Source organism: Aplysia californica, unplaced genomic scaffold (assembly GCF_000002075.1).
Source record: "Aplysia californica isolate F4 #8 unplaced genomic scaffold, AplCal3.0 scaffold00260, whole genome shotgun sequence".
Classification (NCBI taxonomy): Eukaryota; Metazoa; Mollusca; class Gastropoda; order Aplysiida; family Aplysiidae; genus Aplysia; species Aplysia californica.
The window spans coordinates 500,240-520,151 of record NW_004797530.1 but is presented as its reverse complement, the minus strand read 5'-3'; the positions used below and the strand labels follow the sequence as shown (position 1 = coordinate 520,151).

General features: G+C 37.5%; 1 protein-coding gene across 5 annotated transcripts in view; it reads left to right on the top strand.

Annotated features, from left to right (window-relative positions):
* The window catches only part of LOC101850810 (trichohyalin), a 40,522-nt gene that overhangs the window by 11,488 nt on the left and 9,122 nt on the right, over positions 1-19,912 (top strand). Inside the window, exons 6-18 of one of the 5 annotated variants that reach the window (XM_005100789.3) lie at positions 546-759; positions 1,094-1,344; positions 1,921-2,108; positions 3,652-3,924; positions 7,252-7,312; positions 7,677-7,809; positions 8,523-8,625; positions 9,183-9,255; positions 10,198-10,444; positions 11,258-11,348; positions 11,994-12,155; positions 13,817-13,961; positions 15,825-15,890. In XM_005100789.3, the coding sequence (XP_005100846.1) occupies positions 546-759; positions 1,094-1,344; positions 1,921-2,108; positions 3,652-3,924; positions 7,252-7,312; positions 7,677-7,809; positions 8,523-8,625; positions 9,183-9,255; positions 10,198-10,444; positions 11,258-11,348; positions 11,994-12,155; positions 13,817-13,961; positions 15,825-15,890 (2,007 nt within the window). Of the gene's footprint in view, positions 1-545; positions 760-1,093; positions 1,345-1,920; positions 2,109-2,984; positions 3,042-3,651; positions 4,183-7,251; positions 7,313-7,676; positions 7,810-8,522; positions 8,626-9,182; positions 9,256-10,197; positions 10,445-11,257; positions 11,349-11,993; positions 12,156-13,816; positions 13,962-15,824; positions 15,891-19,912 lie in introns of all 5 variants that reach the window. The other 4 variants (XM_005100787.3, XM_013083896.2, XM_035970378.1 and 1 more) reach the window with 4 other exon arrangements.

The window sequence follows — 19,912 nt, the reverse complement described above, 5'->3', positions numbered from 1 at the left end:
TGCCGTTGTTGTCCTACTCCGTCACTTGCTTCTGTCTGTCTTGCTTTTTCCCAGCACTCATCATCATCATCATTATCATCAGCCCTCCTCACTGCCTGCCAGAACATAGGCCACCAACAAGAGCCTTCTCGTACCTCTATCCTGGGCTATAGTCTCCATCTCTGTTCAAATGTATCCCCTCTTCTTTGGGTCGGAGTCTATGTCCCTTTTCCCAGTACTAAATGACCGTCATGGTGTCGATGTACTTTTTTTTTTACTCAAGCAACCTGCTGTCAGTCCTGGTAGCTGCTTGGTTTGTGCCGTTTGTCCCAAAGCTATGTTGCATTATGTAGTGATTTGTAGCCATTGAATCTAATGCTTATTATGTCACTAGATGTTTGAAGTTTAATGAAAAGCATGCCACTTTTACTGAAAGTAATATGGGGGGGAGGGCACCCTTGAGAATTAATGCAGGCTGTTTGTACTCAGTAAAGAAGAAAGAATGTATTTGTATATTTTTATGCTTGCCTACTCTCATTGTTTGCTTCTGCTACTTATTATTTCAGATACGAGTAACAACAAAATAGAGGTGGAAAGATATGAAAGCAGTGGCAGTGGAGACGAAGCTGAATACGACAAACACACAAAAGGGAGCCGTCAAGTAGATGATGATGATGATGATCGATCAGATGTTGGCATAGGTGCTTTTCTGGGTCAGAATAAAGAAAATAAAACGAAAGCCAAACGCAAAGTCTTTCATGAAGACAAAGAAGATGTCAGGTAAGACATAATGTATGATTCACCATGGGTGTGTTAATTATGTTTTGTATTGTACAATTTGTTTTGCTTGACTATGGATATATATCTATAAAGTATGAAAATCTTGTTTGAGTTCTCTGTTAAGCTCACGAATTTGATTTGCATCTCTGGTCCCATAAGCATACATGACTATTTTAGATGAAAGTCTCAAGTACGTGATTACAGCCATTTCAGATAGATAAGGTATGGATGGACAAAATGGAGCTAGCCAAGCAATAGATCAGAACAGACAACGGCAAAACTGGAAAATTGTGACTTATGCCATTTTCCCCTTGTGCTCTTCATTTGCTTTCAGGGTAAAAGAGAGCAGAGACAGAGGCAACAGAAGAGAAGAAGAAGAGAGAAGGTCGCGTGGAGAGCGGAGGCCCAAAGTGTCTCAGGAAGGTCCCTCTCATCGTCTGAGTGCCCCTGAGCCTCAGGCTGAGTCTCGTCTGTCTTGGGAGATGGCCAAAAAGGAGGCGGGTGTGGAGCATGTCCCCGACGTGGTCCCATGGAAGCACCTCACGGTTGGGGAGAGGAAACGGCTGCAGTGGGCGAGGGAAAAAGGTGGGTCATCTTTTCCTGTTCATTCATGTTTGGGACGCTGATTGTTCTGGACAGTTCTGTGGGTGGATGGCGGGTGCCACTGATAGGTCCCACTTCTTTACTTTTCCTCTGTTGTTTTGTTGTCAGTCTGTTTTACTTTTTCCCAGCACTAGATGACAATTGTTGTGTCAATGTGCTTCTCTTTATTCAAACAAGCAAACTGTTCAGGATGTTGAGGGTGATGGAGGTTGCTTCTGGTTAGTTTCACTCTTTTTTCTATCCCCATGTTGTGTTTTATCTATTCCCCCCCTCCCCCCTCCCCCAGAAAGAATTTTGTTTTATTACACATTTGTCTCGCATCTGAAAAAAAATGTAAGAACAATTCCTTTTCTCCTGAACTTCATTAAAGTTTGGAAATATCAAATGTTTGGGTCAGAATTGGAGCTTAAGTTTGATAACAGCATGCTTGAATTAATTTTTTTTTCCAGCTTTCTTTTGATATGCTTATGTAAGGTATCTGGTATACACTTAATTTGGGGGTATAATGAATGCTTTGCTCTTGATCTGTATACCTTGTTTCCGATTCGTCTATGTCAGCTGAAGTTCCAGAAGAATACAACCCTTGGGGCCGGCCTGGTGCAGGGGCACCGCAGCGCAAGGAAGAGGAAGAAGCAGACAGGAAGGCTGAGGCTAAAAGCCGACAACAGCAACAGCAAGTGGAGAGACATCGGCCAGACATTTCCTCAAGGGCAAGCAATATAGACGCGGAAAAGAAACGGAAACAGGTGTTGTTCATCACAACATAATTTTATTGTTGTCTTCTTCAGGATAAACATATGTTTTGAGGCAGTGATCCGCTGTTGCAGTAAATTTTATTTATAACTATTTTGGTAATACGCTGGATGTCATTTATTTTATTTGTGTTTCCTCAATGCATAACACAGTTTTTGACAATCTGTGATCTTTAGATGCCTGCATTTTGTTTTTCATTTTTCTTGTCTAAACATTTTCTGTTTTCTAAAGAAACAAACTGGCAGGGGATGCTGTCAGACGTCCTGTCCAATATCTTTCCTCTCTCAGCAACATCTGGTATCTTGCTCTGCTTTGTGATTGTGACATTCTGCATCTTTGAAAAGTGAAAGAGAGGAAAATTTATGTGTAAGCCACTGCTTTTTAGGGCATCTTAATTGAGCATTAGCAGTAGTTAATGTTTCTGAATGTCTTTTTTTTTTTCGTAATTACTTAAATATCTTCATTTCTAAAGTCGTTTTGATTTTCAGTTTTCCTGCGTTATTGGCTGCAGAGCACACCTTAAAGCTCGTGTTGAGCAATAGATTTTAAAAATTTTTATAAATGATTACTCTTCAATGAGGGTGGTGTCAACTTTTGCTGTTCATGTATGAGTATTTAAAATTTTTTGTTTTTATTTTGAGATCTATATTTTTCATTTAGACATTTTTTGCTTCTTATTTGTTGTCTTTTTCTACATGATACTGTTTACTACAGCACTGTGAGACTTTTGTCATGTTCTTGTTTTTGTTCTAACAATTCAGAGTAAAATGACCAATGCTTGAGATTTTCTCCTGCTTTCTGTGGTCACCATATATCTCATCTGTGTAGCTCTAAACTCACTGCTTTCTTTATCCGTTATTATCGACTAGTACCAGGGCTACGTCACACGATGCAGCAGTGTGTGGTGTAAGTTCTTTGCTCAAAGGGTATGTCAGGCCAGCAAAACTGCCTGCTTGCTTAGTGGGTCTTATTTTTACTAATGGCATGGTGCTCAAGCATGCATTATGGTGCATCTTTGTACGCCTTCTACGGCTTGTTTCCTACAAATTGCGTACCTCAGACATCACTCTTCTTTTGGAAGGTTATGGGAAATTTTTCATAGGCGAAAATTGCCGGTTTAGGGAGTTTTTTTCCTTCCTAGCTTTACCTATTATATTGAATGGAAATCGCAAACTGTACAACTTTGAAGATTTTTGGGTCACTTTTTTGTTTACTCTAACTTTTGTATGTGTACCCTTAAATTAAAAACGTCCGTGTTATCTTCCAAGTGGTATCATACCAAGTTAAAAGAACTGCATTATAACGATTCAAATCCCTGCTGTATAAGTCACAGTTGGAGGTATTTTTTGTTGTCTGTGGTCTTAGTGACATATTATATGGTTTGCCATTTTCATCAATTATTACGCTGCATGGACAGGGTTGGTAATACCATTACTGCATGCATATAATAACATGTATTCTAAAGCTTTAAAAACTGCCCATAAGATTATGTCCTGGCTCACTCAGTATGTTCCTCTAATCTTATCACTCACACAGGAAGAGCTTGCCAATGAGATAGAAAAGCTACGCAGGGAAATCCAAGAAGCTGAAGAAAAAAAGAAAGATGAAGAAGAAAGAATAAAGAAATCTAGAAAGAGCAGGGAAAAGCCGAAAGAAGAAGAGCCTTCAGAGCGAGTCAGAGAAGCGAAAACTCGACATGAAAAGGAAAAAGTGGGTGCAAAGAAAGATTCAAGAGACAGGAGTCAGAGAAGGTCACAAAAGAAAGAAGAGGACCCCGCTGAAAATGGCATGGATCGAGAGGATAATCAGGTACAAATTGTTATTGTGAGAAAGAAGAAGCCAAAACAGGAGACCACAAATGAGACGGAGATGGTAATAGACGTGAGAAGCAGCACGGAAGATGCATCCGACAGCAAGACGGAAAAGAAGAAAATGAAAAAGGATAGGGAAAGTAAGGGTGAGACCGCTGAGAAAACTGACAACCTTGAAGACGGACCCAGCCATGGATCTGTAAAGGAGAAAGAGAAAGAAAAACATGAGAGACCAGCTGCCCAAACAGTGTTGACGGTTCGTTGTGTCTGTTTGAAGTAGTCTCTGCTTCTGACATTCATAGCTTTCTGTGTAACACTACATGGTGGTCTTAAAGTTTCTATGCACTGAAAATCAATAGCAAATCATCTTCACTACATTTTCACTGATTTCTGTTTAGAGATGCGGGATGCCACCCATGACCTAAATCTGCGGATTCCTGGAAAATAAATGTTTTTCTAAGCTATACATTCTGAAACTAGAGTTTAAAAAACATGTTCATTTCCTTTAATGTATGGAAACTTTTAGACCATTATGTACATAATATGCTGGCTTTTTGGTTTAGTGAATAGATAACAATTTTATTCTCACTGCAAGTTTGTGTGTCTCTAATGCAAAACATAAAACTCTTGAGTAGTAAAGGGAGCTTGCTGATAATAATGTAATGCATAGGCTCAGAGGCTTACGTGAAAATGAATTTACTTCAGACTTGTTTATCAAGAGACCTCTTGAGGGCATCAGCCATTCTCTCCCCAAATGAAAATTCATATACTTGATTTTTTTTGTGGTCTGTAATGGCAGCAAACCCTCGGACAGGAGCCTCATGCCTTAACGGTTCTTTTTAAAAAAATCCAAATAAAAGATGATTCCAACACTTTGTCTGCCTCTTCATGTGGCAGGCTCATAGGATTTTAGCCCAATTTTCCGAGAACTAATTTTTTTTAAAGAACAAAAAAGACAGAGGGAATGATATAACTGACTCATAAATGATTAGCTGTCTCATGAAAAACTAATTCCTTTTCCAACAGCGCCAGCTAGCATTTTCATTTTCACTGGCCTACTGATATCTGCTTCTTTGTTCATTGCTACAGTAAAATAGCTAATAGCTTATCAAACTGATACTTAAAGAACACCTGTAATTTTGCTGAATTACTTATTTATATCGCTCTTGATGTGTCAGTGTTTTCTATTAGCCTTATTCCTGGCTATTAATCACAAACTTACTTTATCTTGGCTTTCTTTTTGTAGTAAGTTAGTGAGTAGGTCCATTTTAAGAAGTGAAATGATTGTGCCTAATAGAAGTAACGGTTATGAAGCAAATATAAAACCATTACAATTCCGTCATCAGTCGGACTAAATATTTTTACAGGAGTAGATTTCTCCTCTCTAATGCTGTATTATTGTAAGAATAAGTAATTTGAGTCTGTCCGAAGAAGTCAAATTGGTAATTATTTATTGGAACGGCAGCAGTGAACGAGATGAACGTATAGTTGATGCTTGCAAGGAAAAAAAAGTCCTCATTTTAATGGCTAGTAAGGTTAGTACATTGTCATGGCTTCAGTATTTAGTCAACTATGATTTTTTTGGACCTTGGATTAGATGGTTACATGTTAAATAAGTCTTATACTTGAGGGAAATTGAAATTTGAAGGTGCAAATTGTTGTTTCCAAAGAAGGCATTGTCTTGGAGGAGTGTGTTTTGTCTGTGCGGTTTAGGTGAAAGTGGTTCCAGTGCATGCTGTCATCCACTAATCCTTTTCCAGAGAGGGAGGGAACACAGGGGGAAAAAATTTGCAGTTTTGCACTTGCTACTCTAACCTTTGTTTTGGACCTGTCCTTATATACCAGAATAAAAGGAAGGGGGTTACACATTTCTCTGCAGGGTTTTTTTTTTCCTCCATTGATTTTCAACCTCTTTTTTTCTATGAACCTTACTTGATGTGGTCAAATTATAATACTTTTTTTTTCATTCTTTGTATTCACTTTTTATATCCAACACACTGGAGTGGTCTCTGGTACAGATTAGCATTTTCGGCCCCTCTGTGATCTTGCTCCTCTTCTGAACATTCTGAAATGTTAATAAACTAGTTTTATTATTCATTTAAGGACCTTAGTTTTTCATTAGTCGAGTGATTTACTGCCTGCTTTTACTTTTTATCATGATGAAAAGGTCCTTACATTTTTGTGAACCTTGTGATATTGACTATACTAAAGAAATGGTTCCGCCTCAAGTTTGAATTTTTGCCCCTCCGTTCTCTCTCATCTAATTATTCTAATTTTTCTTTTGTCTTTGTTTTTTTAATTTTCGTCCTGATGCTTTTTATGAAGTGTGTGACTTCTTATATTTTTTAAGGATACAAACAAAGGCAGGGATTGCTTCTAGTGTAAATATGCAATGTTGGTTAAAATATAAGTAATGTATTTCTCTGACTCTTGGAATATTGTTGTAGTCATTTGCTTAAAAATGAGAAAATCAGAATGGTACTAGAAGTAAAATACCCAGAGATTATAGCTCTGGATTCCTTATCTTAGATCTGTTCCTCTTCCATTACAAACTCAAAAAAATTCCTTTGTAAAGAATGTAACGTTATGAGAAATCACAGATATCATCAATAATGATACTGCAGACTTTGCTGCCAGTGCAGCTTTAATAATCATGTTGTCATTTCCAGTGGGGGGGGTTTTTTCAATTCAGTTATTATTATATATCTGTGACACTAATACTGGTGTGCGTTCTTGAATCTCTTAAAAGAATTTTACTCGCTGTTCCCTCTCTTCGCAAACTTTTTTTTTGTTGGTTCATGAAGATTTTTGAGTAGCTATGTGATGCTCTTTGCTAGACAAAACAGTAGAAAGTATAGACGTGTGTGAACGTGTTGACACGCAATTTGTGCCTGTGTTTTCTTAGGTTGCTCGTGTTTATTAACTCTAGTTTGATTTATTTTGCCCGTGTAAAGAAGACATGGCTCAATTTCAAGCCATTCATTGAAATTTTGGATCTTGTTTCTCCTTTTTTGTCTTGAAAAGAATCTGCACGTGTTTATATTACAAAGTTGTTGAGCGATGGTATTTTAGATAATTGTTCTCTTTTGAGGCTATCAGTTTGGTTTCCACTCTTTTTTTCTCAGGTGTTATAAATGCATGTGCAGGTCATGTATTCTATCCCAAAGTTAACGTCTTAGTTTAAAGTATAAAAAAACTTGTGATAACAATGTTGTATTTTGCTTTAAATTTCCAACGTACCTTAGCCGTGTTTGAAATTTAGCATTTTCTTGGTGTTAGTAAAGTTGTTTGTGTTTGGTTGCTCATAGCGTTTTCTCGTCCACAGGATGACACAGCCCACCTTACCAAGAAGGAAATTGAGAAGAGAAAATGGCTGGCTGAACTGGGTAAGTTCTAAGAGAGTGAAGTTTATGTTTAATTTTAAGTTATGTGTTGTATGTTTCAGTGATGTTTCTAGGTTTTTTGGGGTTTACTACGCAATTACTATTTGAAGGAGATCTGCCTTTGTCCAAACAAGGATATAACCATTTTCATGTTTTGGAGTTTGTAAGCTTATTTTTAATCTTTTTACAGTTTTGCTGAAGTGATTGAAGATCCTTTTTCAGTTACACCAAAAAAATATATTTTACTGTGATAAGATAACATTCACTACATATGTCTGTTCTGAAGACAATATGAACTATTTGCATTCGTCAAAGGGTTATGTTTGTTGTATTTTTTCCAATTTCTATAATTTTGTCATGTCTGCAGACAAACAAAGAGAAGAACAACGGATGAGAAAGCAGGCAGAAAAAGAAAAAGACAGAGCCGGAATCCATGACCAGTGGGCTGATCGATTTGTCTATCACAAGACATCAGAGCATATCTCCCCCCGAAAGTCTCAGTAAGTGCCTGTATTTCTCTAGTATTCTTTATTGGAAAATGTTCAGTTATATATTTTGATTTTGTTCTTTTTCCCTTTCCCTTGAACTCGGACATGAGTGTTGTTCGTCATGGTCATAACACTGTTGCTCAAACCATTTAATTGCTGTTTTAAGAAAACAGTGTTCCCTTAAGTTAATTTTATGACTCAAGCAAAAGTGAAAATGTCTCAATAATTGGATTTTCAGGACATGACATTTAGCCCTGATACTCTGAGAATGGGAAACAAGTAACGGGCATTTTTACCCTACAGATAATTTAAAATCTGAAAAGAAAATGACCTAGGTAATCTGTTATGATCATGAGGTGTTGTTGTTTACATAGTAATTGTGTAATGTTTCCAGGAGATAGGTTGGCTCTGAGTCATCACACAAGTATACCCATGTCTGGACAGTAAATCTATGTATACGTTGATCTTATGAAATATTTGTCTTCCACACAGACTCAAATGTGAATGTGAGCGAGGGGTTGGCTGGTGCTCTGGTGTGGTTTGCTCCGTCTTTCCTATCAAACAATTATCGTCCTTATCTCTCCTCCTTCTTTCTTGTGTTTGTTACTCTCTTGTAACACTTCTGATTTTCGGAACTTATATGACCTTATTGTGTTTCAAGCGCATAAAACTCCTTATTAAACTAAAGTGTGAATGTTGTTATGTTTATTATGTGCTGTTCCTAGACCAAGCTACCGAGAAGATGTGTCAGCGCTGGGTCGGGCAGAAGAGCCTCAGGTGGAGGTGAATGCCCCGCCCGCAGCCATGAGGAGTGCCCTGGTCGTTGGGGTGAGTTGTGCTGAATTACGAGAGAAGCCATTTTTCCTCAAAGTTTAACATGTAATCCGTTTTCAGGAATCTAGTGTAAAAGGGAAAATCCCACAAAGGACAAAAAAAAATAATTGTTAACTTATTTACGCTTGACACTGCAATGCCCCCCCAAAAAGTTTCTGCGCAGTCTGTTGAGTAATAGTTTTCTTCACACTTTTCAGGGTATTGTTTTAGTCTCTTTTACTTTTTATAAAAGTCACCATCAGAGGCTATATTTCCCATTTTCACTTGGTCACCAGTGTGTTTTGTGATTAGCTGTAATTTTTACTGCATGGGCAAGCAGACACTCGTGGCTGTTTTTGTAGATGGTAGATGCTCACATTTGCCAACTACTGGTGAGTTTTTGTAGACTGGTTTTGTACAGTCCATCATTGAATAAGAACTCAGGAGTGAAAGTTCTGTTTTGGCATTGCCATAATTGATTCAGACAAAACTTTACGGAAGTTTAGGTTCGAGGCTTTTAGGTGAGCTGCTGGGTATCAGTTTTCTCAATTTGACTTTGTCTTCTTCTGCAGACTGGGACATTGAATGAGAATCGATACAACGACAAAAAGACAGAGGAGAAAAGACGATGGTTGGAGGAATTAGGTAAGAATCTGCACCACCAAGTTGCTTTTTTGTTTTCTTTGATGAGTTTTAATTTTTCTTAAGTCTTTTTTTTTTCTTTTCGTGATATAGTTTGTCACCCTCTATGATGAAACTAAATCTTGCTCTGTAGAATTTACTGTGAGCCATGTGCACATTAGGCTTAATAGAACAGTACCAAGGTTCCAAACTCCATAGTTTGTTTACAGAATATTGCTAATGTTTCATCTGCATTTGCTACTAATATAATATTTATGGTAAATTTTGTTAAGAATTTAAACTTACTGGATTGTTTGAGTTTGTTTCAATACCTTTAATAGATTTACTTTCTTTTATATTTGTCTCTCTCCAGACAAGCTGTAGTGAATATAATGTATGATTTAAATGGCCTACTTGTATTTTCATATTATCTTTTGTCTTAATTGAGTTTTGTTGCTTTTTTACAACTGTAAGGGATCAATAGTTCCAAGGACCATAGGGGTAGTAATTTCTAGCCCTGCTTGTTGACCTGAAATAGTAGTTATCAGAATACATAGATGCTAGAGAGAGAGAAAGTGAAAGGAAAAGTGAATGGTTGACTTCTGATGCCAATTCTGACGTACCTCTCTCTCTCTAGGAATAAAGACAAGGCTGGTATCAAACATCAGTGACTTATTATTCATCATAACCTGGGTGATCATTGTGGAAGTCATGTGAGACAAAGAATGGAAGGGGAGCGATGTCGCTGGTGTCAACTCTGGAGCTTTTTTTTTTTCTTTTTGCTCCCAGTCTAGACACTTTCCCTCATGTTTGTTTCTGGCCTGCTTCAGCTGGGTGAAAGAGGAAATGGTTTAAATCCCCTGAAAGACTTTGGTTTAGAAATAGATTCCACTTGAAGTTGCACATGCCACATTTCAGTGTTTTTTTTCTTTTTCTGAGTTCGTGTCCATTAATGTTTGTCCACAGAGAAGCAGAGAGAAGAACAGAGGCAGGCCAAAGCTGCTCAGAAAGAACGAGATCGTCAGGAAGATGGCACGTGGGCTGACCGTTACCCGACGGACCATAAGAAGCTGGTGAAGCCCAATGAAGTCTCAGGGCATGCAGGACCTTCTCCACAGGCCCCAGCACACATGGCAGACACCCAGAGGACTAGCAGTGCTCCGGGAATCTCAGAGCTGCACGATCTCAGAGCCAGCAAGGATGATGATGAACAGTGAGAAAACCATGTCTTTGTTAGCCAACTTGGTTTCTCTCTTATTTAAATAAAAAATTTTTTCCAGAAGGGGATAGGAAAAGTCCAGACTATGAATGGTGAAGGGAGGGAGCAGGCGGTTTAGGGGTATCTATTGTCATAATCTATCCATCAAAAGTGTGGCTTCTGGCTTGCTGGCATTATATGGTAAACTACAACTCAAACTGGCAGTCAGATCAAAAGTGAAAGCGAGTATCCTCATGGAAAGGGAAGCTCCCACTTCTGTCTCTTCCCTCATCCATGTGTCATACTTTCAGATGTAGGTGTGACCGTTGTCATGTCAATATAGTTCTCCGTAACTAAAGACTGGTTTCTTACTGTCTGAGTGCTTGTAGGGTCAGGGAAACAACTGCCATTGGTAACTTGTAACCCAGTACAACCTGTTGCATGAAGTGATATTCAAGTATGGCATCAAGAGACGTATGGCTCGTTAAGATTAGCTGCTTGAGTGGATGAGCCCAAACTATCACATTTTATTAGGTTTAAAGTAGGCTCCCTTTGATCCTGCAAACATTTGTGCTGTCATGCTTTGGCCATTGTTGCTATTCTTGACGGTAATTTCTTTAGAACACATTCAGTAAATGCCATTTCACTCATTGTCTTCAACTCCATTCTATGGTGATCTCACTTCATTTACTCATACACATTAGTTGTTGTGAGTTTTGGTGCCTTCCCTGGTACATCAACACATGGCAAATCGTGCTATTCCATGATGTACCAAAGACATCAGTATGGCATACCACTTTCCCTAGACTCTTTTATTTTGCATTTCAGGTCTACCTTCTTACGTGGCCAAGGAGCCTTTGTGGACCCTGTGACAAGGCGAGAGCAAGAGGAGAAGAGGCGGGTCTATTTAGAGTATCAGGTGAGAGAAACATCACATCCTGTTGTAATGTTCTGGAACCTCTTCAGCTGATTCGTTTGTTTATCGCTGAGAGTCAACTATTTCCCTTGGCTTGTTGTCAAGTCCAGAGATGGGTTTGTCCTGGTTTCCCTACTTTTTTCCCCACTTATTAGTCATTTCAATCTGCTGGTTGTGTTTTTGGAAAATAGAGTTCTTTGAAGTAGTGTTTTTCTATTCTTTAAGATGGAACAGCTTCGGGGGATATTTTCCTAACTAGAACGTTCATTAGACCTTGGACTACTTAAGACATTGGTTTTAGATGTCGGAAGTTTACTAGTCTATATTCTGTGAATTGAATCTTCTTTTTATAGAAATTAAGGATTGATTGAAAAAGGTCATACTTGTGGGACGGAGGTTTTCACCATATTCAAGCTATGTAAAAAAAATAAAAATGAATGGTCATGTATCCAAAATCATAATATTTAAATTAGGTGATCCCCAAAGGTCATACTGTATAAACATTAAACTTATCAGTGTAAGTTTATGTGCTCATGTATTCTTCCGTCTATTTTCCAATAAAGTTATAGGGTTTACAGTTTGTTCCGGTGATAACATTTTGCAAGTATTTTGGGTGCTTTATCATTTTTCTTGAATGACTGTCCTTAGGCTCAGGTGAAAGCACAGATTGAGGAGAAAGATCGACTGAAGAGAGAGGAGAGAGAGAGAAAGATACGTGAGGATATGGAAGAGGAAAGGAAACTGCAGCAGGAGAGGGACAACATGCAGCGACAGCTGGACATGGAACAGAGGAAGACCAGGGAGCGAGAGGTTAGTGCTATTTTCCTGTCGTTGCTGGGATTTTCATGTATTATCAGTTTATTTTGCCTTTTTTTCTTCTTTTTTAAATTCTCTTTCCTGCACACTATTTTTTTTTTTATCAGGATGCTATCAAATTGTGCTGTTTTCTGGGATAATTTTTATTATTTCCACTTGCAGTTTCATCCCAATTCATTAACTCACTTCAGACGGGTCACACAACAGTTGCGTGACCCCCGCCATGACGCTCGCGTCGGGTCTCACAAGCCCTGCGTGACCAACTTTGGAATTTTTTTTTCGCTCTACAAATCACGCACGGATCGCGAGACCCGCCTCGTACCCTTGTTTGGCCAAGCCTGAGCTACTTAGACTTCGTTTCGTATCTCTGGGGCCGGTAGTTTTTAAGTTATTGAAGGTGAAGGACAGTGACCCCAACTGGGGTTGAACAGACCGGAACTCGCGCTTTGTTTTTTTCTATACAGCTCATAGTAATCCGACAGTCGCGTCGTAGTAACGGTCGAAGAAGTCGCATGAACAAGAATCACATAATTTCGCCGTTTTCTATACTTCTGTGCGTTTTACTAGTTCTAGTGTCTCAGAATATGATGTGTTTAATAGTTAGGATCCTGGATATGTACCCGAACACGGCCTGAGTCGTAGTTCTAGGGCTAGATCTAGCACTAGTACCGGTGTTGTTTTTCGCGCAACGAAATCACAACGTCGTGCCGTACATCTGTCTCATGTAATTCAGTGTATGGGTCTGAATCAATGCACAGACCAGCTTTTATATTTTCACCAAACACTTGCACATGTATACAAATCAAACCAGAACACTTTGAACTTTTATTTTTGTTGTTGCAGTGAATTTCATTCTACTTGTCACGTCTCTGGAAATTTTTCGAAAATCAAATTCATGCCAATTTTTAAAAAATCATACAAATTAAAGTATTAGACTTATACAACTTTAGTTTTTTGTATTAGATTAAGCTTGAATGTTACTTTACTGTGTCAAAAAATGATTACAATAGGGTAATTCTGAGAGTTGTGGTGATTTATTGAAATACCCCCCAAAACGCCAGTCTTCAACGCTTGTGGCTGGTGAAAGGGCCCAGTCGCAAGTGAGTTAAAAGACTATTTAATACTTTTCAGCCAACCTAGGCCCACATGCTCTTTCTCATCTTTTTCTAATGTGTACAGCACATTCATTTTGCCCTTAGGTTTTCCATCTTTATTCAAAAAGATATATATTCACGCTCACTTATTCAGTGCACCATGGGCCTAAGAATGTGAAATGAAAAACAACAACAAGAGAACAAAGCCTAAAGTGTCCACTGTCCGTGACTGCATTAGCAAGGGATCAGACGTGGTGTTTTGGTGGGAAGGATGAGCACCTTTCCTCACTAATCAGTCCTCTGTATCTTATATTTTTTTGTTTTTTAATATTTTCATTCCGTGAATGATTTCATAGAAAATTTAATTTGTTGTGTAGCTTCTCTGCAAGATTTCGTAACTCTAACAAATCTTTTATTTACGGCTTGGATGTTGAACTTTGACCTGCCAGGAGAATGGGGTTTTTTTTCAAGTGGTTAAAGGGCAAGTGTTTCCGTCATTTGGTGCTACAAATAAACACTTTTAACTTACGTCTGTTTCATTGTTTTTTATTGTCCATGCAGGAGTTGCGACAAAAGCAGATTGCAGTTCTCAAGACGGCTATGGATGAGGCACAGGAGAAGGCTCAGGAGGAGAAGAACCTGAAGAGAATTCACCACCTGCGGGAGAAGGGCCATGATGTTTCCCACTTGAAGGCCACTTACGAAGGTATTTCTTTGCCATTCATTTTCATCTTTTTAACAGAGACGCCTTTGCTTGCAAATGCTGTCAGTTGTGTAGTTTTCGATTAGATAGATACTCCCTGGACCCAAATTTTAATTCTTTGTCAGGCTCTCAAATTTAATGATTCTGTGTATGATATTTCAATAAGAAAACTATACCTGTGAGCTCAAGAGTGTTTTTTATTCTATGACATGTTGTCGGGCGATCTCTTTCTCTAGCACAAGGATTCAACCTTTCTTTTTTTGTACGTTTACCCCTTGATGCTTTTTGGAATGAAGGCATTGCAGATCGCCATTCCTTTCTTGTGGAGTGATTGAGTTATGTTTTTGTACAGCACATTTTTACTCAAAGAGATAATGTTTTAAAAAAATCCTGTTTTCTATATAATTATTAATTGAGAATCAAATGGTAGTCACATCAGTATCCCTGGAGTCTGAAGAAACTGTTTGATAGAAATCATTAAAAGTAGCATAGATCATACAGTATGTCTATTTGGAAGATGAGAGCAATTTATACTGAAATGGAGATAAACTGTACAATTCAAAATCATTTGCACTGTGACTTGGAGAGAAAAAAAGAAAAATTAAACAGGGGAAGAACAAGATGTTGAAATTCTCTTTGTATATTCACTCCACAGGACAGTTCTAACAATGTATGCTATTGTTTTCCCATGGGCAGCTTTGTTATGTTGTCTCTCTTTGCACATATGAAAATGCTGTCATGTATTTCTTTGCTGTCTGTTGTTTGTGACCATCTATTCCTAGTTTGGTTCTCAGTGATCCCCTTTTATTTCTTTCAACAAAGTGGGTGGTTGGAGTGACTTGTGTTTTACATGTTTGCTTTTCAGATTGGAGTATCATTTTGTTGATTGGGGTGTAAAACTCGTACCATTACAATTACTATCATTTGGCTTCTTTACTCTTGTATCATTTTCTTTTCTTTGGTGTGCTTCTCCTTCACTCCAGTGCACAAGCTTTGAGGTTCAAATATCAGTTTAAAAGACTGTATGTCTCATCTAACTTTGTCTTTGGTCTCATTGTTTCCTGAAGAAAAGGATCTGAAGTTCTGCTTGTCGTGTTCTTTTTTCATTGTTGTTGTTGTTGTCCCGGTCGTCGTGGTGACTGTCCTTGAACTACCACTAAGCTGCTCTGTATTGCATTACTTTTTGTTACATGTATTAAGATAAAATATTATTCTAAGTAATAGAATTATTTATTTTTGTAAATTGTGTCAGCCTTTCGTCTTTTCTTATTATTAATAATGATCTAATCTCAGAACTGACTTTGATCTTAGATTATGATAGTGTTCTATAACGTCTAATAAGATTTTAACATCATTAATAACCTTTGTCAGTTACTGAAGGCTACAGCTGATGGTCTCTTTTCTCTTTTTCCTTTGTCATTCTGTTCATTAACCTGCTTTTCAATTGTTGATAGCACTTAAATTGACCCGCCAGGATTAAGTTAGCACAAATGTCTTCAGCTTGTTTATCCATTCCTGGTCTTTTCTGTCTTTGGCATTTGTTTCCTTCACTTTTTACCACCTGTATTGACTTTACCATTTGTATTGACAGAGGAAAAGTCACAAGGTTGTCAAAAGTGTACACATAGTCGTTCTCATTGTTACCACTCTTCCCTACCAAGCTTTTACAATGGATGCAGTGTTTGAATTGTTCAAATTACTGTGTAATTTATGTTGGTCAGAATTCACAGATCAAAATCAGTAATAAGATGACATGGTGCCTTGACATTGATCGTCTGTATTGTAGAGAGAGAGAGTAGATTGGTACATACCACAAATTCTCATAACTTGACACATGGAAAACCTACCTGCTTATCCTGTCTGTAGAACCTGCATCTCGCATGTCCGGGGCCATTGCTCATGGCTCGAAGAATTCAGTCAAACAGGAAGAAGGTATATTTTATCCCTGGAGTGCTTCATTCACCGGGAGAGGGGGAGGGGGGTTGCTTTTTTGCTTTTGTTATCACCTTTTCCACCTTGTTTGTTGACAACTGAATGGTTTTAGTATCACAAAAAAATATAATGGTTTGAAAGTTGTTTCTTTGTTGCACTGTTCTTTCCTCCATTGATTGAAACTAAGGGAAAACCTATTCAAAGTGTACGATTTGCTAGACCTAATACTTATTTAGCACATTTGTTACATTAATTTAACTATCTAAGTGTTGGCAACTCTTTCGATTCAATTGTGCTTAAGGAAATAACGTTACCGTTTGAAATGGATTTTGAACTGACATAAGAGCTGCTAATTTTTGTCAACAGTGAGGACTGATCAGACCATATATATGTGATTTCATTCAGTATTCAGATTTTTTACTACAAACATGGAAAAGAACACTATTATCAGTTCCATTAACGTGTTTGTACTGAACACCAGCAGCATGCATTGTGGTTTTTCAGTTATAAGAATATCAGTTTATTATGCCTTCAGCTATCTTTGATTGCTTTGCTCAGTTGTTTCTGAACTTTCAGAGCTGTTTGCTGGTTTGGGCTTTTTGTACTTAATTTTCCACATTTTTGTGATGTTGATTTCTCTTGTGTATTTTAACAATCAATGTCTCCATTTTCATACTTCAAAAGAGCACATAATATTTCATATAGCATTAGAGAGAAAAAAAAATCAAAGTAAAAGACAGGATTCATGATTACAGCATGTTGTGTTGTGTTCAATTTCCCGATAAACTTTGTTTGGTTCTTACTTCATCGTTAGTTGAATCATAATGTTTGGGTGATAATATCTCAGTCAAATTTCATTCTTTTTTTTTTCTTTTTTTTTTTTGCTTCCAGTTTTGTTTATTGTCTTGTCATTCCAAATTTATTTGGTTTATTGATCACATACATAGATATATGGGTGTGCTTGGGGTTGTTTTTGTAGTTTGTGTGTGTGTGTTTGACAATTCTGGTTGTGAAGTGGGGTTTTTTTTAGTTGTTGTTTGTTGGGTTTTTTACCTTTTTGAGCATATATTTGTAACAAGAAAACATGTTCACGACTGTCTTGATTGTAGCCATACTCTAATATCATTTAGTTTGGGAATACTGAGTTTTTTGGCAATGGGATAAGTGCTAATATGCTGCAAAGAACGTTTGAGAAAAATAATGGACAGACAGTGTGAAAGAAGAATATTTTTTGGCCAGTTGGAGACTAATTAAGGTTGTCAGTTACACTTCTCAACACCCTTTGAAAGAAGAATGTTACTGATTTGGCCATTAAATGGTGCTAAAGAGATTCTTTGTGAGGACTGAAATAATTGGCCTGTGTTTGCCTCTGTTTAATCCAATATTTTGTTTCTTTTTTTTTTTTTTTTAACCAACACACACTGAATCCCATGATTTGACCAGAAACTTACTTCATTTATATTATTAATGTCACCTTTACACCCAAACAAATTGTCTTGAGTTAAAATTAATGTACAAGAGGTAATATTAGAGACTATACTTGTTTAAGAATGGCTTTATAAGGGAGGAATGTTGGGAAAATGGTCAGAGACTGAATTGTTTTGAAGCTTGAAAAGCACAATTCTTATTTGAAATAAAGAGTTTGAAACTTACACATAATACCCCCTAGATATATATTATACTTTTATTTACTGCAAATGGTAGTGAGTCAAAGAGAGAACAAAAAGTCACGATATAAATTCTGCATGAGCAGTCACATATTTCGCTTTCTCTCTCGTGCCCTTTTTAACTCCCGGTGGAGCATAGGCCATCAACAACATTTCTCCAGCAAAGCCGGTCCGGTGCTTCCTTTTCTAGCTGTTTTCATGATGTCCCCACCTTTTCCATTTCCGCTGGTACCGCTCGCCTCCATATCATCTTTGGTCTTCCTTTCTTGCGTTTTCCTTTTGGATTCCATGTCAAAGCCTGTCTGATGATGCTTGTCGGGGGTGTCCTCAGGGTGTGCCTAATACATTTCCATTTCTTCACCTGTATGTCTTCCTTTACTGGCCTTTGGCTTGTTCTTTCCCACAGTTGAGCATTTGTGACTCGATCGTACCACTTGATACACATTTCCCTACCCTAGAATTATGAAGTTCTATCTGCTCAGTACCTAGTTTTGACGTTAAAGATTTTGAGTTTCACAACATGTCAAGCTTTTTCGAATGCAATTCTTTGGTTATGTCGATAACGACTCCGAAAAATCTTATAGTTTTGATAGAGCAGATAAAACATTTGGTTTCTGACCTCATAACCTTAGTGACTCGAATAGAACTTTGTAATTCTAAGGTGGCAGTTTATAAACAAAATACAGTCAACCCTGCTCTAACAGACACCAGTATAAGACAATTTGAGGGGGTTTTTTTTACATTATAATGACACTGTGAGACCGCCAATATCTAAAAAGGTCACTTTTCTCTTTGACAACAGGCTGTCTTAGACAAATGTGTAGCCTTCTGCCAGGTTAACCATTGAAGATACAGATTGCATTACAAAACATATTGAATTTATGATGATTAGGGCAGAAGCTTTTTAAAAGTATGTAACAAAGGTATGATAGGGCTTCTCAAGACGTGGTTATTTATGCAGCTTTGCTAAAGATCACTCCTTGTTTCGTACCTCATTTGTTTCTGTGTGTTTGTTTTGTCTTTGTTTGGTTTGTTGTAGAAATAGTTGTACAGCTTGTGCTGTGCTATCTTGTCAGTTTGTTTGAAGAAAAGACATAAGGTGAGCACTGTCAGTTGCGTCTTTGGATCAAATAAATTGTCATGACATCACGCCACTCGTGTTATATCATGCTGTATCAATATGCTTATACACATATATGTATTGTTTTTTTCTAGGAAGTCATGCGTGCCTATCAGATTAGAAGTTTTTCTTTATATTAGACGTGGAAAACAGAACTAATTTCAGAGGCTGCTCTCAGTCATATTTAAATGTATTATGACCATTTATGGTGACATTTTGAGGAGGGATTTTTCCATCATGTATTTGCCTTTTACCTCACTCTCCCCCAGCTTCTTATATCCTTTTCTGTTGATCAGTTTTGATAATGTATCGTTGATCTTTCTTTATTTTTGCTGTCATATTTCCTATCTTCATTATAAATATTTGTTAGTGGCCTTTTTTTCCAGTACAGTTTTGTCTTTGTGTTACTGGTTATCTTTGTGTTGCAATTATTAATTTATATTCATGAACATATATATATGAATGCTCATATAATGCAGTCCCGAAATCCTTTCTGCCTTGTATATTTAGTTATGTAGAGTACAAACTGGCTTTAAAATTTGTCATTCATTCATGCAAACCTAGAAAGACTGTTGTAATTTTGAGCCTTTTTAGTCCTTCTGTATTCTCTCACTCTTGCCTTTGTCCCATAATGGCTACCAGGGCTTTGTATAAATAACAAAAATATAGAGGAAAACTTGAACCCAATGGTTCACTGCTTGTTGATTGACGGACTTGGCCCACAGACAATCTTCAGCTCTCAATTTATAGTCTCTCTCCTTTGTGCTTCATGCACTGGACATGTCACATAGGATTTTGAGGTAGCGGAACATTCTGTTCCCATGTTTTCTCCTTTTTTTTCATGCGCTCTATTGGACATGTGACCAAAAGCTGAATTCTTTTGAAAGTTACAGGGTGTATGTTGTATCTATCGCCTTATAGACTGAATTATGGAATGTCTTCTTTATACAATATAAATACCCGTCCTTTAGTGCATGTTTTGGATTCCTGAACTTTTTAATATTCTTCACACTCATGACACATCTATTGATCTTATTTCTCCTCCTCCGTTTTTGTGTTTGTGTTCTTTTTGTGTTACCCCTAATCTTCAGCAATTTTATGACCTTATTGTTTTGCAAGTGCCATAAAACTCTTACTAAAACTAAGCACGTAAACACCTACATTCACTCACCATCTAGCATACCCACTTGTAGGTCCTACTTTCTTCTCTTTATTTCTGTTATTTCTGTCTGTCT